General features: G+C 44.8%; 1 protein-coding gene across 1 annotated transcript; it reads left to right on the forward strand.

Moving 5' to 3' along the window:
- Nucleotides 1-114: 114 nt before the first annotated feature.
- CTPS1 (CTP synthase 1) lies at nucleotides 115-21,083 on the forward strand. Its single transcript, XM_080379225.1, has 19 exons — nucleotides 115-268; nucleotides 506-679; nucleotides 1,007-1,177; nucleotides 2,000-2,100; nucleotides 3,308-3,424; nucleotides 5,060-5,143; nucleotides 5,390-5,470; nucleotides 7,184-7,335; nucleotides 9,038-9,170; nucleotides 10,612-10,700; nucleotides 11,615-11,709; nucleotides 12,265-12,327; nucleotides 13,195-13,238; nucleotides 14,071-14,167; nucleotides 14,447-14,502; nucleotides 14,950-15,046; nucleotides 15,342-15,486; nucleotides 17,806-17,896; nucleotides 19,379-21,083. The coding sequence occupies exons 1-18, from the start codon at nucleotides 172-174 to the stop codon at nucleotides 17,888-17,890; spliced, it is 1,881 nt and encodes a 626-aa protein (XP_080235351.1). The 5' UTR covers nucleotides 115-171; the 3' UTR covers nucleotides 17,891-17,896; nucleotides 19,379-21,083.
- Nucleotides 21,084-21,096: the final 13 nt, after the last annotated feature.

Below are 21,096 nucleotides of genomic sequence, written 5' to 3' on the forward strand. Positions count from 1 at the left end.
CTGGGGGCGGGGCTGGGGGGGCTGGGGGCGGGGCCCGGCTCTCGGCCACGCCCCGCCCCTCGGCCGCGCCCCCCTGCCATCCCGCCCACCCGTGCGCGCCCCGCCACCGCGCACGCGCAGCTCCCCCGCGCGCCCCCCCCGGGCGCCTGCGCCCCGCCGCGCGCCGGCCTCATGCGCTTTGCCCGCCCCGCCGGCCGCAGCGCCGCGCGCGCCCGGAGCCCCCGCCCGCTCGCCACGCGCTCTCCGCGCGCCGCCCCGGCGGGCACAGGTGAGGGGCGGCGGGCGGCACCGCGCGCACCCCGCGGGGCGGGACACGCGCACCCCACGCACACGCGCGGGGGCTCAGCGGGGCCGCGGCGGGGGCTGCTGGCGGGGGGGGCGGCGCGCGGCCCGCGCTGAGAGGCGGGAACGGCGGGGGGTGGGGGGTGGCGGGGCGGACGCCCCCTGGCCCTGTGCCCGCCTGCCCGGCGCAGAGCCGCGGCTGAGGCGGTGCCGCCGCCCGCAGCGAGGCAGATGAAGTACATCCTGGTCACGGGCGGCGTGATCTCGGGCATCGGCAAGGGGATCATCGCCAGCAGCATCGGCACCATCCTCAAGTCCTGCGGGCTGCGTGTCACCTCCATCAAGATCGACCCCTACATCAACATCGACGCCGGCACCTTCTCCCCGTACGAGCACGGTGAGTGCCCCGCGGGGCCGGGGTCGCGGTGTGGGCCGGGGCGGGGGGCCGGGCCCGCGGGCTGAGCCCCTCACGGCGCCGGGCCGGCCGAGCTCCCCGGCCTCTTGGCGTTGCTGCCCGGCTGGGGGATCCGGTCCCCGGTGCAGCCGGCCCCCGCGTTACATAAGGCTTTTCGTGTTACTGGCTGCTCCGAAACTGGCCGTAGCAGCCAGGGAAGGTGTTTCCTCACGTTGAGTTCTTCCAGCTGTCACAGGCAAACCCAGCACCGTGCTGCTGGGGGCCGTTTCCCGTTGACGGGTGCGCTTGTGCCTTTTCCTGTGTGCGCAGGGGAGGTGTTCGTGCTGGACGATGGAGGAGAAGTGGACCTGGACCTGGGTAACTACGAGCGCTTCCTCGATATCCGACTCACCAAAGACAACAATCTGACTACTGGGAAGATCTACCAGTATGTCATCAACAAGGAGAGGAAGGGAGACTATCTTGGTAAAACCGTCCAAGGTGATGTGAAGCTTCCTTTCTGATGCTTAGAAATGTATTCTGTATTTCTCTTCTGGTTGGGGACTTTTGCATTTCATCTTAACTTGAGATCTTTGTCATACATGATTGTGATTTCACATGTATGTAATAATCATCTACAACTGTGATTAATTTTGTTTAGTTTTTTCAAAAGGAGAGGCAGAAGGCGCACTGGTGCAGGTATATTGGTGTGTGCCGTGCTGAATCAGGTTACCTGTTCGCCCCTCCCTCAAAACTTCCCAGTCCTCAGCAGCGTACTGCCTATTGTTTGGACTGAGTGCTGGACTTGGATCCAACTGTCTAACGTAGCTGATATTAAATGTGAACCAACTTCTGACTAATACGCCTGTGGAATACTTGTTAGCTGGTTAAAATGGTTATTGACAACTGTCATGTCAGTAGAAAACCCAAAGGATCTTTGAGGACCAGATCAGTCCCTTCCCTTTTTAAGCATTCTCCACAGCTGGTTTGGATAAGGACATTTGCAGACAATTTAAAGCAGAGTAACTCTCTCTGCTTAGAGCTAAGGACTGTTTGTACTTGAATCTTCCAGCTTAAAGGAAACATTGCTTACATGTGTTTAAATTGAGGCAGGATTACATTTCCTGCCGAGGCACTTCTTTTGCAAAATCACAGCCAAGAATAATCACTTCAAAAATGCATACTTCTTTAAAGACGCAAATACCTGCTCAAGTCATGTGGGAAGCACTGGCTAGTTACTTTCAGTAATTTGCTCTGTAATGAGTTAAAGGGAGAAATGTGTGTGGGTTGTGGCTTTAACCCTTGCCTGGGTTTCTTTTTCAGTTGTTCCCCACATCACAGATGCTATACAGGAGTGGGTAATGAGGCAGGCACGAATTCCTGTAGATGAAGATGGCATTGAACCCCAAGTTTGTGTGATTGAGGTTTGTAGCTCTTAAAAAACCAAAAAATAGTTTTGCTTCTTGTATGGAGTAAACTGAACTATGTGCATATTTTGCATAATACATTTTTTCCCCAGTAATGTTCAACTTTGCATGAATTCACATTTGTTGAATTCTTAAAAATCTCCCTTGTTGGCTTCACTTAAGTGGTCTAATCTTCTGAATGTTCTGTGTCTGAATCTGCACGCAGAAGGACTTAAATCTTGGACAGTTGTATTTTTGAGGTGCTTTGCTCTCTAGTGTAATGTGAATTAGTCTACAGAATGAATTTTAGCTCTTGTAACTTTCATATGCCAGAGTCTGAGTTAACCATGCGGTGCCCTCTTCCTTGGTGGATAGGGGGAGGGCAGGTAAATCGCCCTCTGGAAACAGTCATCTTTCCTCCTTAGCAGTGAAGGGAGCCTTGGAGCGACTAGTTCAAGCGTAGACCTAGAAAAGGGAATGGCACAGGTCAGTGGTGACAAGCCCTGCGCAGTTTCCTGTGTGTTGTATGGGTTGTCCTGGTGCCAGAGGAGACAGAGGAGGGCGAAGGCTCTGAGTCTGCTGAGTTGGCTGGCGGGATATGCTAATACAGGGGAGACGGAGCTTGTCAGAGTGCCCGGGTCATGGTGACATAGGACTCTCTGCAGCTTGAGTGCCAATTTCTGTTCTGGGATTCACAAGCCTGGATCCTGAAGTACCTAGGAGGCACTATCTGTCAACGCATGGGAGGCTGGCAGTGCTCCAAAGAACGCCTTGTCTCTGTTCCTGCATGTGTCCAAAACCACTCTCTGTAATACAGTTATTAAAACTTAACAGAAGTTTTGCTTCTCAGTGCCACCTAATGTTCCTAAATGATAATTTAAACACCTTAATCTTTTCCCCAAAGAGAGAATAAAAGTAAACCTAATCTCTGTGGAGAGATGCTGCCCATATGAGAAGCTGGTTTTATTGTGACTTTCATTTTGGGGGAAATCATGAAGGTAAAATAATAGTTGGGGTAGATTGGGGGCTGTGGGAGCAGTACAAATGACTGGCAAATCCTGGTACTTTTCATATTGGTATTGGTGCTGCTTTAGGGAATCAGAGGGAGGTGCTGGGGAGATGTTTTAGTGTCCTTTTAAGTATGTTTTAGTATGCTTTAGTGTACGAGTCCAGTAGGTGATGTTTTGGTACTAACTTTAATTCTAAATGCCTTTGTCTTTTTTAGCTTGGTGGGACGGTAGGCGATATTGAAAGCATGCCTTTCATTGAAGCTTTCCGCCAGTTCCAGTTCAAAGCCAAAAGAGAGAATTTCTGTAACATTCATGTCAGTCTGGTTCCCCAGGTAAGGACCCAAATTGTTTTGCTGCTCAGAGGCTTCCTCAATCCAGAATTTGCTTTCTGAATATGTTTCTGAAATGCTGTGTCTATAGACACTGCTATATTTGTATTTCTATATATAGAAACTTCTAGAAGAAATGCAGAGAATATGTGGTTATGTAGTTAAAAAGGTTTGCAAGGAGTGAACAGAAACTTTTCAAAGTGCATAAATGTGTAATAAATAGTTGGGAGTTGCAGCAAATGCAGTTTTGCATCTTTAACTGCTGTTTTTCCTCTATGGAATTGTCTCCTAGCTTTTACAGGTAAACTTGCTTTCTAGGGCTGAAAACTTTTATTTTCCCTTCATTTGCATATCCTTTCATTTCTGCAAAGCTAATATAAAATTCAGTGGTATAGCCAACCTTCGCAACCCTTTGGACTTATTTAAAATAAGATCATATTCCAAGCTCTTCCTCGAGTTCTTTAATATTTCTGTTGCTGTGTGCTTCCCCCTGACACCCCCCGCCACTCCCCAGATTTTCATTAGCTGTAGTTCATGAAATAGGTTGGGTTACCTTTGTAATTTCAAAACATAATGCTGTGTTGAAACATGATCTGTTTTTTTAATCCCTAGACAATATTATTAATGTGTGTTTTGATCTTTTAACAGTCATTTCATAGACTCACACATCTCACTGCTATGTAAGCCATTTCAGTTTGAGTAGCTGTTGCCCTTGGTTCAGAGATCCAACTAAGAAAAAGTATTATGAAGCAGTGCACGATAAGAATCAGTTAATTAGGAATTACAAAGAAAAACAAAACACCCGTATGTGCCAAGTAGATGGGTTGAACTCCAGTTAATATCAAAAGCATATGAAGGTGTTTTATGCCATATAATGCCTCTTATATCCTCATCTGTATTATCTGCTCTGGTTTTGGAGACGATTTACAGTCTTAACCAGACAAAAATATCTCTACTGCAGGAGTCACTGCTGAAAAAATTCTTCCATGGTTATGTTAACAGTACTGGAAAGCATGGGTGTTCCTTGTCTTGGAACTGGATTTGGCAGAGCAGCTTGATAGTCACTGGAGCGCAGATCAGTCTTTGCTCTCTGTCTTTCTCCTGTCCAGGCCAGGTGATTTACGGATTAAAAAATGAGAAATGTAAAATACTGGGTGTTTGGAGAAAGCAGTGGATAAAAACCTTAAGGTCTCTGCTCTCTCCTTCCCTCACTAATGCATAGAATCGTAGAACTGTTTATGTTGGAAAAGACCTTTAAGGTCATTGAGTCCAACCGCTAACCCAGCACTGCCAAGCCCACCATTGACCCATGTCCCTAAGCACCGCGTCTACACGGCTTTTAAATACCTCCAGGGATGGTGACCCCACCGCTTCCCTGGGCAGCCTGCTCCGGTGCTTGACCACCCTTTTGGTGAATACCTGCTGACTGTAGAGACATGAACTCTGGTTTCTGCTGGTTGCTTTCAGTCTTTGAGATATAAATGATAGTGTACTGGGATATTTAAAGTTCACGTGAATGGTCTGAGAGCTGGATCAAAGTTATAAGATTAACAGGATGGAAAGTCCTTATTAGCTTGATGAATCATTGCTACATATCATCATAATTTGATAGACTAACTTCTGCTCTTCTCTGACCAGCCGAGCTCTACAGGAGAGCAGAAGACTAAACCCACCCAAAACAGTGTTCGTGAACTCAGAGGTCTTGGTCTCTCACCAGATCTGGTAAGGTTTGCTGCATGGTTTTGAATTTAAAAATGCAGTACTGGGATGTTGCAAGACCATGCTAGTCTGAGCAATGCTTAGGTTGAGAGCTGTTGTGCATTGGTTATAAACAAGTAGAAGTAACTGAGTTGGGTTTTTTTCCCAAGCCACGGAGACTGCAGAAAGACAGGTTTTTTACAGGTTTGTTATAGGAATGTCTGAGTACTTCTGTTTTGCTTCACAGCCTTGATGTTGCTGTTCTGTCAGATTGTTTGCAGGTGCTCCACTCCATTGGATACCTCAGTAAAAGAAAAGATTTCCATGTTCTGTCATGTTGAACCAGAACAGGTAAAGATTGCTGTCTGCACTTCTTGCAGTAAATATTCTAGCTGTTTGTCACATGCTGAGTGGAGTTCTATCTGAACGTACCATTTTTGTGTTGTAGCTGTGGTTTTTGTTAGCTGCATAATTCATTTGTTGCTTTGTCTTACTTGCATTCTTTACATGTGTAACTGTTGCAAAAATAGTCCTTTTCGTGCCAGTACCTGGGTTTTCTTATAAGGTAGTTAGCATAGGCTCAGAGAATTCTATGGAATCCAAGGTATTTTCTGAATAGCTGTTCTTGACCTTAGTTATCCTTCCACATTCCTTCTGTGAATACAGAAGAATGAGATTTTTCAATATTTAGAAGCCAGAGTAGTTGCCCAAAATTAGGTTTAAAGCGTGCGTGAATATATTTCGTACACTACTCTTTTTACAATACTGTTCTTCTTCCCAAGATTTCATGAGGAGAGATTGCACAGAAAAGTTGAAATGGTATTTGAGAGAAGCATTGCTTCACTGCAGTGTTATGTGATACGTAAAAATTCCATGCTAGCATGATTCTTTTTGTACTGAGGCTACTCTGCATAGCATAGTTTGAGGTAGACCTTGGAAAATTATCAAACAGTCTGTAGGCTTAATACTAGCACTTTCCAGTCCAGCTGGAGCTTGAAAAATTTTGCCTTTTTGTGAAAGACTGAGTATCACTTTGGAATTCCAGGCTTTGTCAAGTAATTTTTATTAATTTTCTATACAGTGAGATCAAACTGAGTCTTGCAGTTTCAAGTATTAAATTCAGAATTAGCTGGCAATAATAACCATCTGTTAGCAGTACAATATCTACCTCTTGTTGGCCAGGAATTGAAAATTTGCTCTTGTCAGTCACTTTCCAGGAAGTTTAATGCAGTTTTACGTGATTGTTTCTCTGACTGAAGTTACTTACTGAGAAGTAAACTTTATTGACTGTAAAGGAGAAAAATTTGCGGCCTAGGGGTTTTTACTGCTGCAAAGTTGAACTCTGCTTTCATTTGAGTCAAGAGAAATATGAATTTAAAAATAGTTGTGCTGGTGTATTTTTAATCCTTAAAGTATGAGTCTCACTCTTGATGGACAGTTGACAGTTGTCCAGAGCGTCTTTCCTTTTCTGAAGAAGCCCATTTCAGTGAACTAGAGCAGTTGACATAGATACTCCTCATTGATCTAAGAATTCTTTGCTCATAGTTGTTTAATCCTAAATTTGATGAAGGACGCTCTGTAAAATTTATCGCTGTATTGAGATCACAGATTTCCCTGGGCCTTAATCAAACTGGGACCCCTGTTAAGAACAACAGTGGTGGGAGACGGGGAAGCTGGGCTTGTGGGCAGGTTAAGTGTAGCTTCAATTAGGATGACCGAGAAGGCTGTGTCACGGGCAAAGTCTCGCTGAAGTGTTCTTTGAATTTTACTGTGCAGTCACATAACCTGCGTAGCAGCTGACTTCCATACTGGTAGGTTATCATGTTATAGCCCTTTCCAAGGAGCTCCAGTGAGCAGTAATACCTGGGAAGTGTTGAAGGATGACCTTTTCAGGTGTATGGAAACTAGTATTAAACTATTTATGTTTTTAGGTCATTCAACAGATGTTATTTCCTGGAGGTTTAGGTGGTCATGTGGTTGTCTGGTGGAGACAGAGGCGCTCTGAATATCTGTCCAAAAATAATTTCATAGGAATTTTTAATGACAGTCATATTTTATGAACAGGTCATCTGTGTTCATGATGTCTCTTCTATCTACCGGGTTCCTCTGTTGTTAGAGGAGCAGGGAGTTGTTGACTACTTCAGACACAGGCTTGACCTTCCCATTGAGAGGCAGCCGAGGAGGATGCTCATGAAGTGGAAGGAAATGGCTGACAGGTGAGTTGCACCGCTGGGCATAGTTTGATTTAAGGCTGTAGATTAGATTTCCCTTCTTGGTTGCTGGTTATTAAGTGATGAGTGTTCTTCATGGTCCTCAAGTATTCTTATGTGCTCAATTTTTTTTCTCTCTCTTTTTTTTTTTTTTTTTTAACTGCAAAAACGCATTTTATTCCTAGATGTTTAACAGTTTGGAAAAAAATATTCTTCAACATGAGAATCATAGGATCACAGAATGGTTTGGGTTGGAAGGGACCTTTAAAGGTCATTTAGTCCAATCCCCAACCCCCCTGCAGTGAGCAGGGACATCTTCAACTAGATCGGGTTGCTCAGAGCCCCATCCAACCTGACCTTGAACGTTTCCAGGGATGGGGCATCTACCACCTCTCTGGGCAACTTGTGCCACTGTCTCACCACCCTCATCATAAAATGTTTCTTCCTTACACCTAGTCTGAATCTACTCTACTTCAGCTTAAAACCATTACCCCTTGTCCTGTTGCTACAGCTCCTACTGAAAATTTGTCCCCATCTTTCTTATAAGCTCCCTTGAAGTATTGAAAGGCTGCAGTAAGGTGTCCCGGGAGCCTTCTCTTCTCCAGGCTTAACAACCCACCTCTCTCAGCCTGCCTTCATAAAATCCTGTAAGATAATGTTAATGAGTTCCTTATCTTGTGTTGGTAGTGTACTGTGTATGTCAAAGCCAGTTCGAAGTAGTTAAAAGGTAGACAGCTCTGCCCTCACTTCTTATACAAAAAATCCCTGTGACATTACAAAGTGTTGAAATCCTTTTTGTAGGTGTATGTAGGAGCCATCAGGAGTGTCTATAAAAATGTACCTTTTGAGTATGCTGTCAAGCGAGTGAAATGACTGTTTTGTAACTGATCTGTCTGAGGCTCCTAGGACACAGTGTTGCGTTTTCTTGTGGGGAGTAGACAGCATGATTGTGGGGAAATAGTGAATTGAGTCTTTTCAGTCACCATTCAGGGCCTTTCTGAAGCCTTAAGTATATTTGCCGATATAAGAAGTTAATTTTCAAGATCTAGATGTTTCCCTTTATTCATATGCCCGACACAAGCCACTACCGTCAATAACATGTCCTTCTGATGGGGAAAGCCCTCGGTAACCAGCTTGGTTGAAGGTACTCAGCATTCTGAAATAAACTTTAAACAATCTCCTGGCTGTAGCCAAGAACGCTGTGCAAATCACAAGCTGCCAGGTGCTGGGGATTGAAGGTGTTGGCACTTCAGCCTTAGAACTCTAGGAATCCTTTCTGTATTTCTGGCTGCTGAAGTGAACTCAGTCAGAAGCAGCGTGGGAAGATGCTGTACAGTATAAACATATGCAGAGTTGGGCTTTGATCCTCTCTCCTAATAGTTCGCTGCAGACTTTGAACCTAATACAGCTTCCTGAAAAGACAGTTTGGATCTACTCGGAATGGCTTTTCAGCATAAGCACAGATGAGTTAATTTATATGTGACTTTCTGCAACTGTTTTTCTCTGTCATTGGCATTTTTTTCTTTCTTTTAATGTTGCTTTGATGTTTTAAAGTCGTAATTATTATAAAAGGTCATCTCTTCCAAAGTCGTCATCTCTCTAGTTGGACAGACTTTCAAGAGCCCATTTATGTTACTTGAACAGAATGTGATTCTTGCCCCCATTTTCTGTTAATGATGAAATAACACTTGTGTTTTGATTTTGTTAGGTATGACCGTCTCCTTGAAACATGTTCCATTGCGCTTGTTGGCAAATACACCAAGTTTTCAGATTCTTACGCATCTGTCATTAAAGCACTGGAGCATTCTGCACTGGCTATCAACCACAAACTTGAAATTAAGGTAGGGGTGGGCATGTGTGTGTTTAAAAGTAAAAATAAAATAAACCTCCCCCCCTGGGTTTCTCCTTCCACCTACTGTGCTGCCCGTCTTACTTAAGTTTTTTGCAAACCCATAGACGGTAAGGGAGAGTTGATTCTGCCAGTGAACTTTAAAATTGTCCTTGGATTACAGCATCAAAATCTGTTGTCAGGCATGAAACAGCTTAAAGCAAACCAGCCTTTTATCCTGTAAGATATACAAGGTGTCTGTATAATTGATGGGAACTCCTCAGTGCTCAGTGTTGCGTGCTGAACTGTGATAGAGTGGTAGATATATTTGAGGAGGGCCTGTTAGCTTTAATTCCTCTGACAGTTGTTGAAAGTGATCCTTTTTTTAGGGTTGTTGCTGTTAACCTTCTGGTATTCATAGGTTTTATGATGCTTGTGCCTTAGGCTTTATTAAGGTTTTAATGCTGGTTTGGCTGCACAGGTGCTTCCAAGGGTCTTGGCTGTAGCTAGGTGCTCTGAAGAGGTGAAATACATACCTGTTGTCAGAAATTTTACTTTCATTTAAATATACTTTTAAAATCTTTGGTGATTTCGTGATGCCAGTGAGTCATGGAGATCGGTGCTTGCTTTATAACAGCACTATTCTATGTTTGGGTTACCTTTCACCTTACAAAATCAGTAGAGGAGAAAAGAAAACCAAGTAAGACGAGTGAAGGGTAAACTCTGCACATGCATCTGTGGGTAGTTTCTGACACAGCTGCATTTGTATGATTCAGAAGGGAATGGATTCTGCGAGTCCTGTACATGGAGATCCTATATTGGGTTAAAGAACTGTTTGGCAGTATTCCAACCTTTAAGGAGGAAAAAAAAAAAGACAAGAATGTTGTTCAAAAGGGTTAGCAGACTGCCAGAACATTCAGCAGTTCAGAGATACTGTAATACGTAGATGAGAAACTGGAACATTTGCAAGTTTTTTCTATATGTGGCATTGGTCATAACATCCTTTAATTACAACAGTCTGTTTCACCATGTCCTGTCTTTTCTTCAGTCCCTCTTGAAGAGATTAAATTATTTGATGAATAATGATTCAGTTTTTTCTTGCTGTGTGGTTGTTTCTGTCTGCATTTCTGTGTGTTCCCATCTTGCTGTGCTCCATTAAGACTTCACATTTTATGAGTCTGTGTTTCATGGCCTTCATGTATGTCACAGAGGAGCGGCTGAGGGAGGAAGACAAAAAACCGTGGCTTCTGCTGGTGCATCAGTAGTAGGATGGTGGGGGAAAGCAGTTTCGTTGACTAGCTGTCAGGTAATCAGCCCAGAAAAAACATAAGCAAGTATCCAGTGGGAAACAAATCCAGAGCTATCCAGGAGGAATGGTGATAATTTAATGAGAATCAAGGAGACCCTGTACGCTCCTGTGGCAGTATCTCATCCTTTTTTGGATTTCTTCCCAGTATATTGACTCTGCTGACTTGGAGCCAGAGACTCTGCAGGAAGAACCTGTCCGATACCATGAAGCGTGGCAGAAGCTGTGTGGTGCTGAGTAAGACTCTTACACTCTGGCTGTTTCTTTGGAGCATGTCTGATAAACTTGCTGCTATTGACAGTTTTGGAATTAAGAGCCTCACCAGAGACTATTTTCTTAGGCACTCTACCAGCACGCTGACATTGCCCCAAATCCACCTCAGCGAACTTTAGGATAAGATGTAAAATGGAGGGTTGTTAAATAAATGAGCGAGTTTGTGAAAGGCGTCGGTGGGGGAAATGATGGTGCCCATAAGGATGTGCACAGACTTAGTGGGGAAACAGGGTGAGAGGAAATAAGGGGAGAGGGTAGGTGCTGGTAAAGGCTATTAAAGCCAAATGAAGAGGGCGTAAGGTTTAAGTGTGGTATAAAGTTCTTTAGGAAGACAGTGTGTGAAGGGAAGAAGCATTAGGATGCAGAGGAGTGCCAAGAGTTAGCCCAGAAAACAAGAATAAGTGGGGCTTGTTATCCCTCAGGGAAGCAGATGTTGGGTGGTCCCAGGAGAACAAAGAACTTCCTGCAGAATTCGGTGGCCTTGTGCCTGCGGGGAGAGCGCTGGACACTGCAGCCAGCGGCTTCCTCAGCAGGGCGGGCAGGGTGACGTGTTCGTGAACACGTTTGGTGCAGAGCATGGGAGCCATGTGACGTGAACCGCTCTAGTGTTGTAACCTGCATCGTATTTGAGATTTCTCGGGAAGGTAAAATGTGCATTTACAAAATGTTTCCCTGAAAATTCGGTGACATTTTATGTGACGGCTCATGTGAAGTCGTGTGGAAGATGTGCTGCAGGCAGGCCTTGTCACATCAGCTACTTTAAAGCCCTTTTCAGGAGTGAGGTCTTGCAAGTCCAAGATTTTATGGGAGAGAGGCGGGAATGGGGGGAATCACACTGGTGAGCCCCATGTGAATGGAATCTTCTCATCCTCATGTAGCGGAGTTCTGGTTCCTGGTGGATTTGGTGTTCGAGGGACAGAAGGCAAAATTCAAGCTATTTCCTGGGCAAGAAAACAGAAAAAACCCTTCTTAGGTGAGAAAACATGTTTCATCCATAAGAAGAAATAAAGAGGTTGAATAACAGCCTAACTGATCTGCAGCAAGAGGTTTACTGACTTTCATTGGTGTCTAGAATGTACACTTTGGAAGAGGGTTGGCTGAGGAAGGCAGCGATCTATGCTCAGCGTAACGGGGTGACACAGCTGTCGTCTGTAGTTAGCTCTGAGGTGGTCAGAGCGGGGCGGGATGTGATTACAGGGAGTCTCTGTAATGAGGGGGTGGGAGTCTGAGAGGAGGTTTCAGAGGAGGCTGTGGTGGTCTTGGCACGAAGGAATATATGGCTGCATTTAAACAAAATTAACATGGTGAGAGACTGGAAATGTGTGAGCAGAGTGCGTGGGGAAGGGAGGTGTGGAGCAAAAGTTGTCGGAGCTACTTGGTGCAGAGTGAACAGACCCCTAAATCTGAGTCAAAGGTCTGTCTCATCCAGGTTTCCCTCTAACTCGGGACTGCTCTGTGAAAGTGCACGTGCTTCGTGATACGGGTCAGTGATCCTTGTCCTGACTTGGTTCTGTCTTTCCTTCTGCAGGAGTTTGTTTGGGAATGCAGTTAGCAGTTGTGGAGTTTGCGCGCAGTGTTCTTGGTTGGCAAGGTAATTGCACAAAACCATTCCTGTTTTTTGGTAATTTTTTTGATTGCTTGAGTAATACATGTAATTTTAAATTTTTCATTGGTGGGTAGATTTTTTTTTTTTCCTAAGCCTGTAAAATTCCCCATTTGGTTTGCTATTTCAAAGGAAAAGGAAAAAATTCCTTATCCTATTCAAATAAATATCAGTGGAGTAAGGCATACTTACAGTGACAAAACTTTCCATTACTTAGAGTGAGGTTCATCTCCTGAATAAAACACCTCAATGGAGTTGTGCCTGTGTGCTGGACATCCTAAATTCCCATTATAATAGCCAGTGGGAATGAAGACCAAAAAGCAATTCAGCCGACCAGGCAGCTGCACCTAGTTCAGTGAGCTGAATTGCTTTCTGAGCTCCACTGTTTGAATTGACTAGGTCCCTGTTGTCAAAACTCCCTTTACAGAGTGCTAAATTTAATTGCTCAGCCTGATTCTGAGTTTCACTAGTAGTGAACGTAGGGGGAGGTGTGCTTCTTGGAGTACTTCTGCTCCCTTTCCCCTCCCTGGCTTTATTTAAGGTATTCTAAGCTGTTGAACGTGTGATTTTCCTGAACGACCCTCGCTTTCATCACCGATTGCACTAGACTGGTTGCCCCCAGATTGCAACATCCAGGCAGTCTCGGGAATTCATCCTATCATCTGCTCCTGTGTCAGTGCTGACAAGAGTCCTGTTTCTGCTGCCTGGGGCTGAGCTGGCAGCTCTGTGCAGCTGGGTGGCTCCGCACAGTTCAGGCTGCCGCTTGCCAGAAGCGCAGGGATGAGATGCAGCTGGAAATGCATGTCATGGTGTGAGGGACAGTCATGTTTCTCATTAATGAATATTACATTGCAGATGCTAACTCGACAGAATTTGACCCCAAGACTGGTCATCCAGTGGTGAGTTCACGGTGACTTGCTTGTAATGTCCTTACTGTGCTGTGCTAGACTTCTCTGCATGTACCTGTCGGTACAGTTAGGAGCTTGGATTACTGTGTCTTGTTTTAAGCCTGTCTGCCATCATTTACTCACCTGAAAAGAAAATGCCTTTGCCTCGTTACCTGCATGGCAGTTGCTGCTTCATAGAAGACTGCAGTGCTTATTATACGTGAAACTCGTAACACTTCTATTTTTAGTTACACTTTTTCATAAAGCAAGGTGTTTTCTAAGAGATAAAAGCTTCTTAAGGGGCAGCTTGAAAGCTAACTGATTTCACAGAGTAAAGCTTTAATGATACCCAGATTCCACTGCATAACTGTTTAATTATGAACTCAGAAATTAACACAGACAGACATGAAATCCTTGGAACATTTGTGGACAGATTTCTGAACCTGCATTTCTGAGACTGTGTGCCTCCTCCAGGGTCCACCATAATGACTGGCTTCTGCTACAATTTAAAATGCTACTCAAAAGGAAGAAGTTCTCAAAAAAACGGCTTATGAAGTTATTTATCAAAGTATAAGTGATTCTGATTTGGGGATTTTTTTTTCTGTAACTTTGCTTGTTTGTTTGTTTTAACATTTAGTTCAGTAAACAGCACAGTATTAGTGTGTGTGATCTGTGTAGGCTTTGACTGAGACCATTTCCTATGCTAAAGCTTCCTGAACACCCACAAACGTGGTTTGCTTGTTTTCTGTATAGATGTTGAGGGTTTTTCCCCCTTTAAGGTTTCAGAGTCTGCCTGGGACTGTTACTGCTCCTTCATTCTCACCTCCCTGAATGCTCTTCACAGGTCATAGACATGCCGGAACATAATCCTGGGCAAATGGGTGGGACCATGAGGCTTGGCAAGAGAAGGACACTCTTCCAAACCAAGAATTCAATCATGAGTAAGGCATTTCTTACCTCTTTCGGAAGTGTTTCCTGGGGATGACATGCATGTATTGTGGGTGTGGGGAAATCAGACCTGGGGATGTTAAAAGTATCATTGCACTGTAGGTGTTTGCAGATTTTTTTTCTGATAGGGGTATGGAGATCTCAATGAAACTGGTCCCCTCTAGAAGTGGCAGATTCTGATGGATGGATGCTATTCATGTGAACTTGTTAAAAATTGGCATTGTGGAAACTGTTTGGCATTTGCTCTAAGAAAAGTCTTCCTTTTGGTGTAGGGAAGCTGTATGGAGATCATGATTTCTTGGAAGAGAGACATAGACACAGATTTGAGGTAAAAATGCTACTGTCGCGACGGAGGGAAGACACAGTCACTCAATATGAGTGATCAGCAGACTTCGTTTATTGTCTCTTACAGTCACCTTTTATGCCTTCTTATAATTAGCCCATACATATTACAAAAGTTAAGCTCATTATTGGTTAGTTGCCTAAATACCAAGTCCGCCCCTAGTTTCTCTTCTGTAGTTTTCTGTTCCCACCTGCAACATTCTTTTCCCGCCGAAATCTTCCTGTTATTGTGTAACAAGGACAGCCAAAGACAGTGTATTTTGCTTTACTTCAGATAAGCTGAGAACGATGTGCATTTTTGTCCAGCCAGCTGGACTGTGTCTGTGTGACCCTTTTCAGCTAGCCAGTTATCCACATGCTACTGTAGGTATTGAGCTTTTTTGTGTAATCCAAACACAGGGGATCATGGATTTTCTTGCTTCTGGTCTTCTAGGTCAATCCAGAATTGAAAAAGTGTTTTGAAGAGCAAGGTTTGAAGTTTGTAGGCCAGGATGAGGAGGGAGAGCGAATGGAAGTGGTTGAGCTGGAAGGTGAGTACTTGTGCAGTAAGTTTGTGGGTGCAGGTATTTACAAGGGAGGGTGTTCATAGGGTAATTGAGCAGGTTTTTGTGTGGGACCAGCCCAGACTCTCTCAGAATGATTCCATCCATAAAGTTATGCTAAAAAAAAATACCCCATGTGCCTGTCCGTTTGGGGGCAAAAGGCAGGATAGAAATGACAGTTCTTCCCCATCATCAGGCCTTCAACGTGATCAGTGCTTTGGACTGCAGTTCAGCCACAGGCTTAAGAGACTTGGCATTAATATTTTCTGTTTCTTTCTTTTAGAGCATCCTTTCTTCGTTGGTGTTCAGTATCACCCTGAATTCCTCTCTAGACCAATTAAGCCATCTCCCCCATACTTCGGCCTCCTCTTGGCATCTGCAGGAAGACTTACACATTACCTGCAAAAGGGCTGCAGGCTCTCACCCAGGTAGGTTGAAGGAAGACACCACTCAGACCTTTCACAGGGCAGTGCTTCTTCCTACAGGATAAACCAGAGAATCCTCTTGGCACAGTTACTGCAGGGTAACTAGGGGGTATTTACAGCATCTCTTTTTTCCACTTTTTCTGTGAAACCTCTTCTCTTCTCTTGCATTTTAAGATTGACAGTAGTGCCGTAGAGCTGTCCTGCAGCGAGGTCCCGACTTCAGTGAGAGTAACTGCAGTCTCATGTTAGTCAGAGATGTTTGGGGAAACTGCAGCTGGACCTGCTCTTTTGGGTGTTTGGAGGCCTCCTGGGGTTTTCCCCCCATTCCCTGTATGAGTCCTGGGTCCGGGCTGGTCCTTAAGAAACTTGTTCCTGTTGCTGGTTTAAAGAATGGGCCCTGGTGGTTGCAGCTTTGGGGTTTTTTTCTTTCCTTTTTCTGCTGACTTAAGCTTTCTTTTGTCTCCGCTTGCAAAGCAGCTAATGTTTTGGGTAGACCTAATGGTGCATTTACTTCTGCTGCTGCTCCCCCATGCCCCGCAGTTCTGCTCAGCAGTCATGGCAATATGCAACACCTAAACATCACTTTGGTAGTGACCCGTTTTCTTCCTTATAGAGGAGAACACAGAGGATTTGTAGTGTAGCTGGGATGCTGCTACAGTGCACTAAGCAGCAAAGCCCAAACTAAATGCAAAAGAGAAATAGCACTGAATGTATTAAGCTAAAGAATGCAAAAAGGAAAGTATTGGCCTTTTCTGGGTCGAGCTGCAATACAGTTGCACCACAGGAATTCCTGTGTCGATGCCTGGAGAACGGCTGTCAGTTGTGCTCTGACTGACCTGCTCTGAAGAGAGTTTTTGTGTCAAGATGGCTCATTTCAACGCCTGTAAATGCTGAGGGGTATTTTAATTTCCTGCTTTTGGACATCTGAGTTTGAAGTGGCTTCTCAGAGCGGGGGAGGTGACTGCAGCATCCTAAGTTAGTATATCTGCTCTTGGAGTCTTTTTGTGATGCTGGTCACGAATTGTTCCATGGCTATCATGTAATCTAAAAAAGTATTGGTGGGTGTTACAGCCCATCCTGTACTCCCCTTCATTCCTGTGTCATCACGTTTTCAGGGGAGGCTCATTGCACTCTTGTGAGGTTTGCATGTGACACCAAACTAGGGGGAAGGGACTGTACACTTGAGGATGGGACTGCTGTTTGCAGGGACCTGGGCTGGAGGAGTGGGCCAGCAGGAACCTGACGGGGCTTAACAAGGACAAATGCAGAGTCCTGCATCTAGGAACCCCTTGGAGGAACACAGGCTGGGGACTGAGCAGCTGGGGAGCAGCTCTGCTGATGAGGTCCTGGTGAACAGCAAACTGAACACCAACCAGCATCCTGGGCTGTATGAGTAAGAGCACAGCCAGCAGGATGGAGAGAAGTTATTATTAATGTCTCTTTACTTGGCATTTGTTAGACCACATCTGGAATATCCTATGTAGTTTGGGGTCACCCAGTACAAGTGAAACACGGATAAATTGGTCAGAGTTCAGTGGAGGGCTGCTAAGGTCAGGCGTTTGGAGTATGTGCCCGGTGAGTAAGAAGCCAAAGGAACTGGGCTTGCTCAGCCTGGAGAAGGGAAGCCTTTATGGGGACCTGAGAGCAGCCTGCCAACGCCTACAAAAATGTTATCAAGAAGATGAAAACGGGACCTTTACAGAAGTGCATGGTAGGAGGATGAGACACAACGGATGGACATGAATTGAAATAAGAAGGTTCTGACAGGATATAAGGAAAATCTTACTCACCATTAGAACAGCCACATGTTATTGGTGCAAGTTGCCCAGAAAGGCTGCACAGTCTCTCTGTCCTTGCAGAATTTCACAACGTGACTGGATAAAGCCCTGAGCAGCCGTGTCTGATGTGAGAGCTGTCCCTGTGGTGTAACTGTCCTGCGGTCCTGCCGATCGCAATTATTTTGTGATTCTGAAAAAGCTGTTTAATGGATTAAAGGCAATCAGCTTTTACCAGGAAGCTGAAATAGAATGGCTTATGGGTGGTTAACCAGTCTCCTATTTCCTATTTAATGAATTTAATTTAGAATAACTTTGCCTTACAAAATGCTTATTATATGTATAATCATTTTAATTTACAAACCTTAAAATTGATGATGACTCAGCCCAATTTCCAAAGGGACAGCTAGCTACACTAGGAATTTTGTGTGCTCTGCTTTTCAGCCTCGGCTAGCAGTACTTGCTACCACGCCCCGCTAATTGCTGATAAATCTAGGTCTATAAAGCACTTGTGCACCATAAAATAAAATCTTTCTGAATTCTGCAGGGACACCTACAGCGATAGAAGTGGCAGCAGCTCGCCTGACTTGGAGATAACAGAGCTGAAGTTCCCATCAGTAAATCATGACTGATTCCTGGTAACTTTTAATGACCTGAACCTCTTCATTATTGAAAAAATTCCTTGCCCAGTCTTTCCTCCTGGCATCTGAACATTTCACATCAGTTGGCAGAAAACTGGCACACGGTAAAAACTGGTGCTCACACATGTGCTTCAGCCGTGCCGAGGGATGCGTAATACCTCGTGTCTGTGTAACAGATGTCAGTGAGTATTTCCTTAGCAAATTGACACATAATAAAGTATAAAAATACATGCGGGAGTTTGAGATTAAACTCCAGTAAAGAAACAAAGCACAAATATAGCACACATTCCTGAAAATGGAGGCAAAGCTGAGCAAGGGGTTACTGGATTTAGAAAGCTGAATACTGGAGGAGCAATCTCTCGCCTTTGCCAAAGAACATTTTTGAAACAGCCATTCTCCCCCATCTCCTGATACAGCAAGTTTCTTTGTCAAACCTGTGAGCTCTGAAATGCAATAGCTGCTGCAGTTGTTGTGTGGATGTGAAAACTGCATGCATGTCATCCAGTTGTGGAGTGGGGGCACGAAAACCTGGCTTTCGGACTTCAGCAGAAAAAGGTAGACTTAATTTTTAAATCAGTTCTCCCTCTGTGCAGTATGTGATCCTGGACATGACACATTTTCCCACTGCTCTGGCTGGTTTTGTATGGTGGTTTTGGGGAAGTTAATCAGCATTTGTGCACACACATGTCAAGTGAGAGCAGGGGTTTATTGCTGAATGCGAGGGGACCAAGGATGTCCAGCTTTTCCCTCCTCCCTCTCCTTGCTTCCAAAGCTAACTGCAGAGTGAAAGTGAGGGTTAGCCTGAGTCTAGCACAGAAGTAACTCCCATCCCTGGCCATGAGACTGGGCCTCTGCGGTGCTGAAGGTGGCTGGGATCGTTAGGTGTCGGGTACAGCAGCAAACTAAAAGCTGAAGAATCCTCTCTCTGTTTTTATCCTCCTAAAGCTATTCTGAACCTCTGACTTGCTGACAGTATCTGGTGTGCTCCGTAGTGTGACAGTCTGGGTGCTGTGTTGATACCCGATGGCTTGGAGGCTGTCCTCGCGTGAAGAAATTGTAGGGAAAGTGACACTGGCATGTGTGGCGTGTCCAGCTGACTGGCCTGTGGGTACACATCCAGCTCGACTCAATAGCTGCATCGTCATGAAGATTTTCCTTTGGTCCCTGCTGTGGGCAGCGCTGGGAAGGGCAGGAAGTCAGCTCTCAGCTGAACAGTGCTCACTTCCCACGGTTTATTTAAATGTCAACTTCTCGAAGGAGCTTGCTTTCTCAGGGGTGTAATACACTGGTCTTAACGTTGCCATAGTGCCCCTGTAAAACTAATAAACACCTTTTATCCCGGGAAGAGGAGTGTAGTCAGGTCCCACGTGCTGCGTTTGCCTGGGGTGGTGCATGTAAGACCCAGTGTGCTGTGCAATTCCAGCCTGTTGCTCTTCACTGTCAGTAATTCCTGCTCTTTTTCTTTCTCTCTTTTTCCAGATGTGTCTTCGCTGAAGAGAAGAGCCTTCATTAGATTTTCCAGGCATTCTTACAGCAATAGCTTGAACGCTGTCAGCTTTGGGCTTTTTTAAGTTACAGTTTTATAATTTTCGTTATGAAATCCTGTCCCTTTATTTCCCCAACTCTTCTGTACTTAAGTTTATTTTCTGTGTAGACTCTTTATTTATTTCTGGAGGAGAGCTCATCACAGCACATGCACCTCTAGACTTCAGTTAGCACCATCTTGGAGACAAAAAGCAAATTTGGGTATGGGATTTGCTGTGTTGGGGAGAATCCAGTTGCACACTTGCTTCCTAGTGCATGGTAACACTGGCATGGGTTTGTATCTTGGACAATGACAGTTGAGTTGCTTTCTCCAGCCTTTCTGCTCCCTTAGCAGTCTTTATTACTTACTAGTGAACTTATTTTGGGGGCTTGCTCTGTTCTTGAGCTGTGCTGTGCTGCAGAGGATGGGTCTGTGCAGCTTTATGCAGTTTTTTTTTTTTTTTTTTTGGGGGGGGTGATGGTGGTGGAATGTTTTGTTCTTTTTTGTTTTGGGTTTTTTTTTTCAGTAGTATTTAAAAGTGTTTGGCATTGGTGGTCTTGGTACTTTCATTGCCAGCAATGAACTTTTAACCAGGAAAATCTTCCTGGAATAGAGTTAATCTGGAACGTGATCAGCTCTAACTGTGATATGTCACTCCGCAGGGATGCAATTATCTTGGAACATGTGGGGGAAAACCCCAAGCAAAACTGTCAGGAAAGCCCATCGTTGCCTGAAATGAGGCGTAACTGCTAGCCCTTTCTGCACCAGTGTTTGCTGGTGCTGCTGCTTGGGCTGGGAAATTTCAACTCCTTGCATCAAGGGGGAGGTACAGAAAAGAAAGTGAACTACTTTCAGATGCTGCCTTTAACAGCTCCCATGGTGATTTGCCTTGGACTAAACAGTTCATGGTGCTTTTTTTTCATTGATTGGAAGTGGAGCCTTCCGTTGCCTTTTTTTATACAGCAGAGCCGCGTGTCCCGCACTCAATGCAATACCGAAGTGCTGTTTCCTGAGGGAGGGGCTTCGTAATTCGCCTACAGTGTTCTGGTGTAGTTGGTAGATGTGTGCTGTCCTACGGTAAGCTCAGTGCTGGCAGTTCTGGGGTGGGAAACACACTTGCTTTGTGTTTTTATTATCCCCTGCATCTTGCTGCAGCACAAGCAACACAGATTTTGGTCTTTGGTTGTTTAGAAGAAAGGAGGAAAGTGTCTCAGTTGTCTGGAGTGTTGTATGTTCAGAACTCTTCAGTTCATTAAAGTTTGGAGAAAGCTGTATGCCTCGAGCCTGGCTCGGTGCTAACTCCTGTGTTGTCTGATGCCAAATCTAAATGCTGTCCTGTCTCATCCTAAGTGATCTTTCCCACAGCCCCTCTTGCTTTATTGCTCAATTATTTTCAGTATCTGCTGTAAAGCTGCATTTAGCCTGGAAAGCTTTGAGCGTTCTCTGTGTGTGCCAATTACAACAGTTCTGCAAGAATGATCAACCGAGTCGAGATGCTGAACACCGGCCCCGGCACGGCTGGCCCTCTAGCCGTGCGAGATCATTCCTCAGCTGTAGCACAGCTTGGTTTGCTTTCTTCTGAATTGTTTTTGTTTTGGCCAAAACTGTGCATCTGACTTGGTCATTAAATGCATATTTGTAATAAAATGAGTAACTAGGCAGGAGCCTGCTC

The sequence above is a fragment of the Falco punctatus genome, assembly GCF_963210335.1.
Source record: "Falco punctatus genome assembly, chromosome: 3".
Lineage (NCBI taxonomy): Eukaryota > Metazoa > Chordata > Aves > Falconiformes > Falconidae > Falco > Falco punctatus.

What these genes read in the sequence shown, in the direction of transcription:
- CTPS1 (XM_080379225.1), top strand. Translation starts at nt 172, where the DNA reads ATGCGCTTTGCCCGCCCCGCCGGCCGCAGCGCCGCGCGCGCCCGGAGC. An exon ending in GTCATGTTGAACCAGAACAG is followed by an intron (nt 5,471 to 7,183) that starts GTAAAGATTGCT and finishes TTTTATGAACAG; the next exon opens with GTCATCTGTGTTCATGATGT. An exon ending in GACATAGACACAGATTTGAG is followed by an intron (nt 14,503 to 14,949) that starts GTAAAAATGCTA and finishes CTGGTCTTCTAG; the next exon opens with GTCAATCCAGAATTGAAAAA.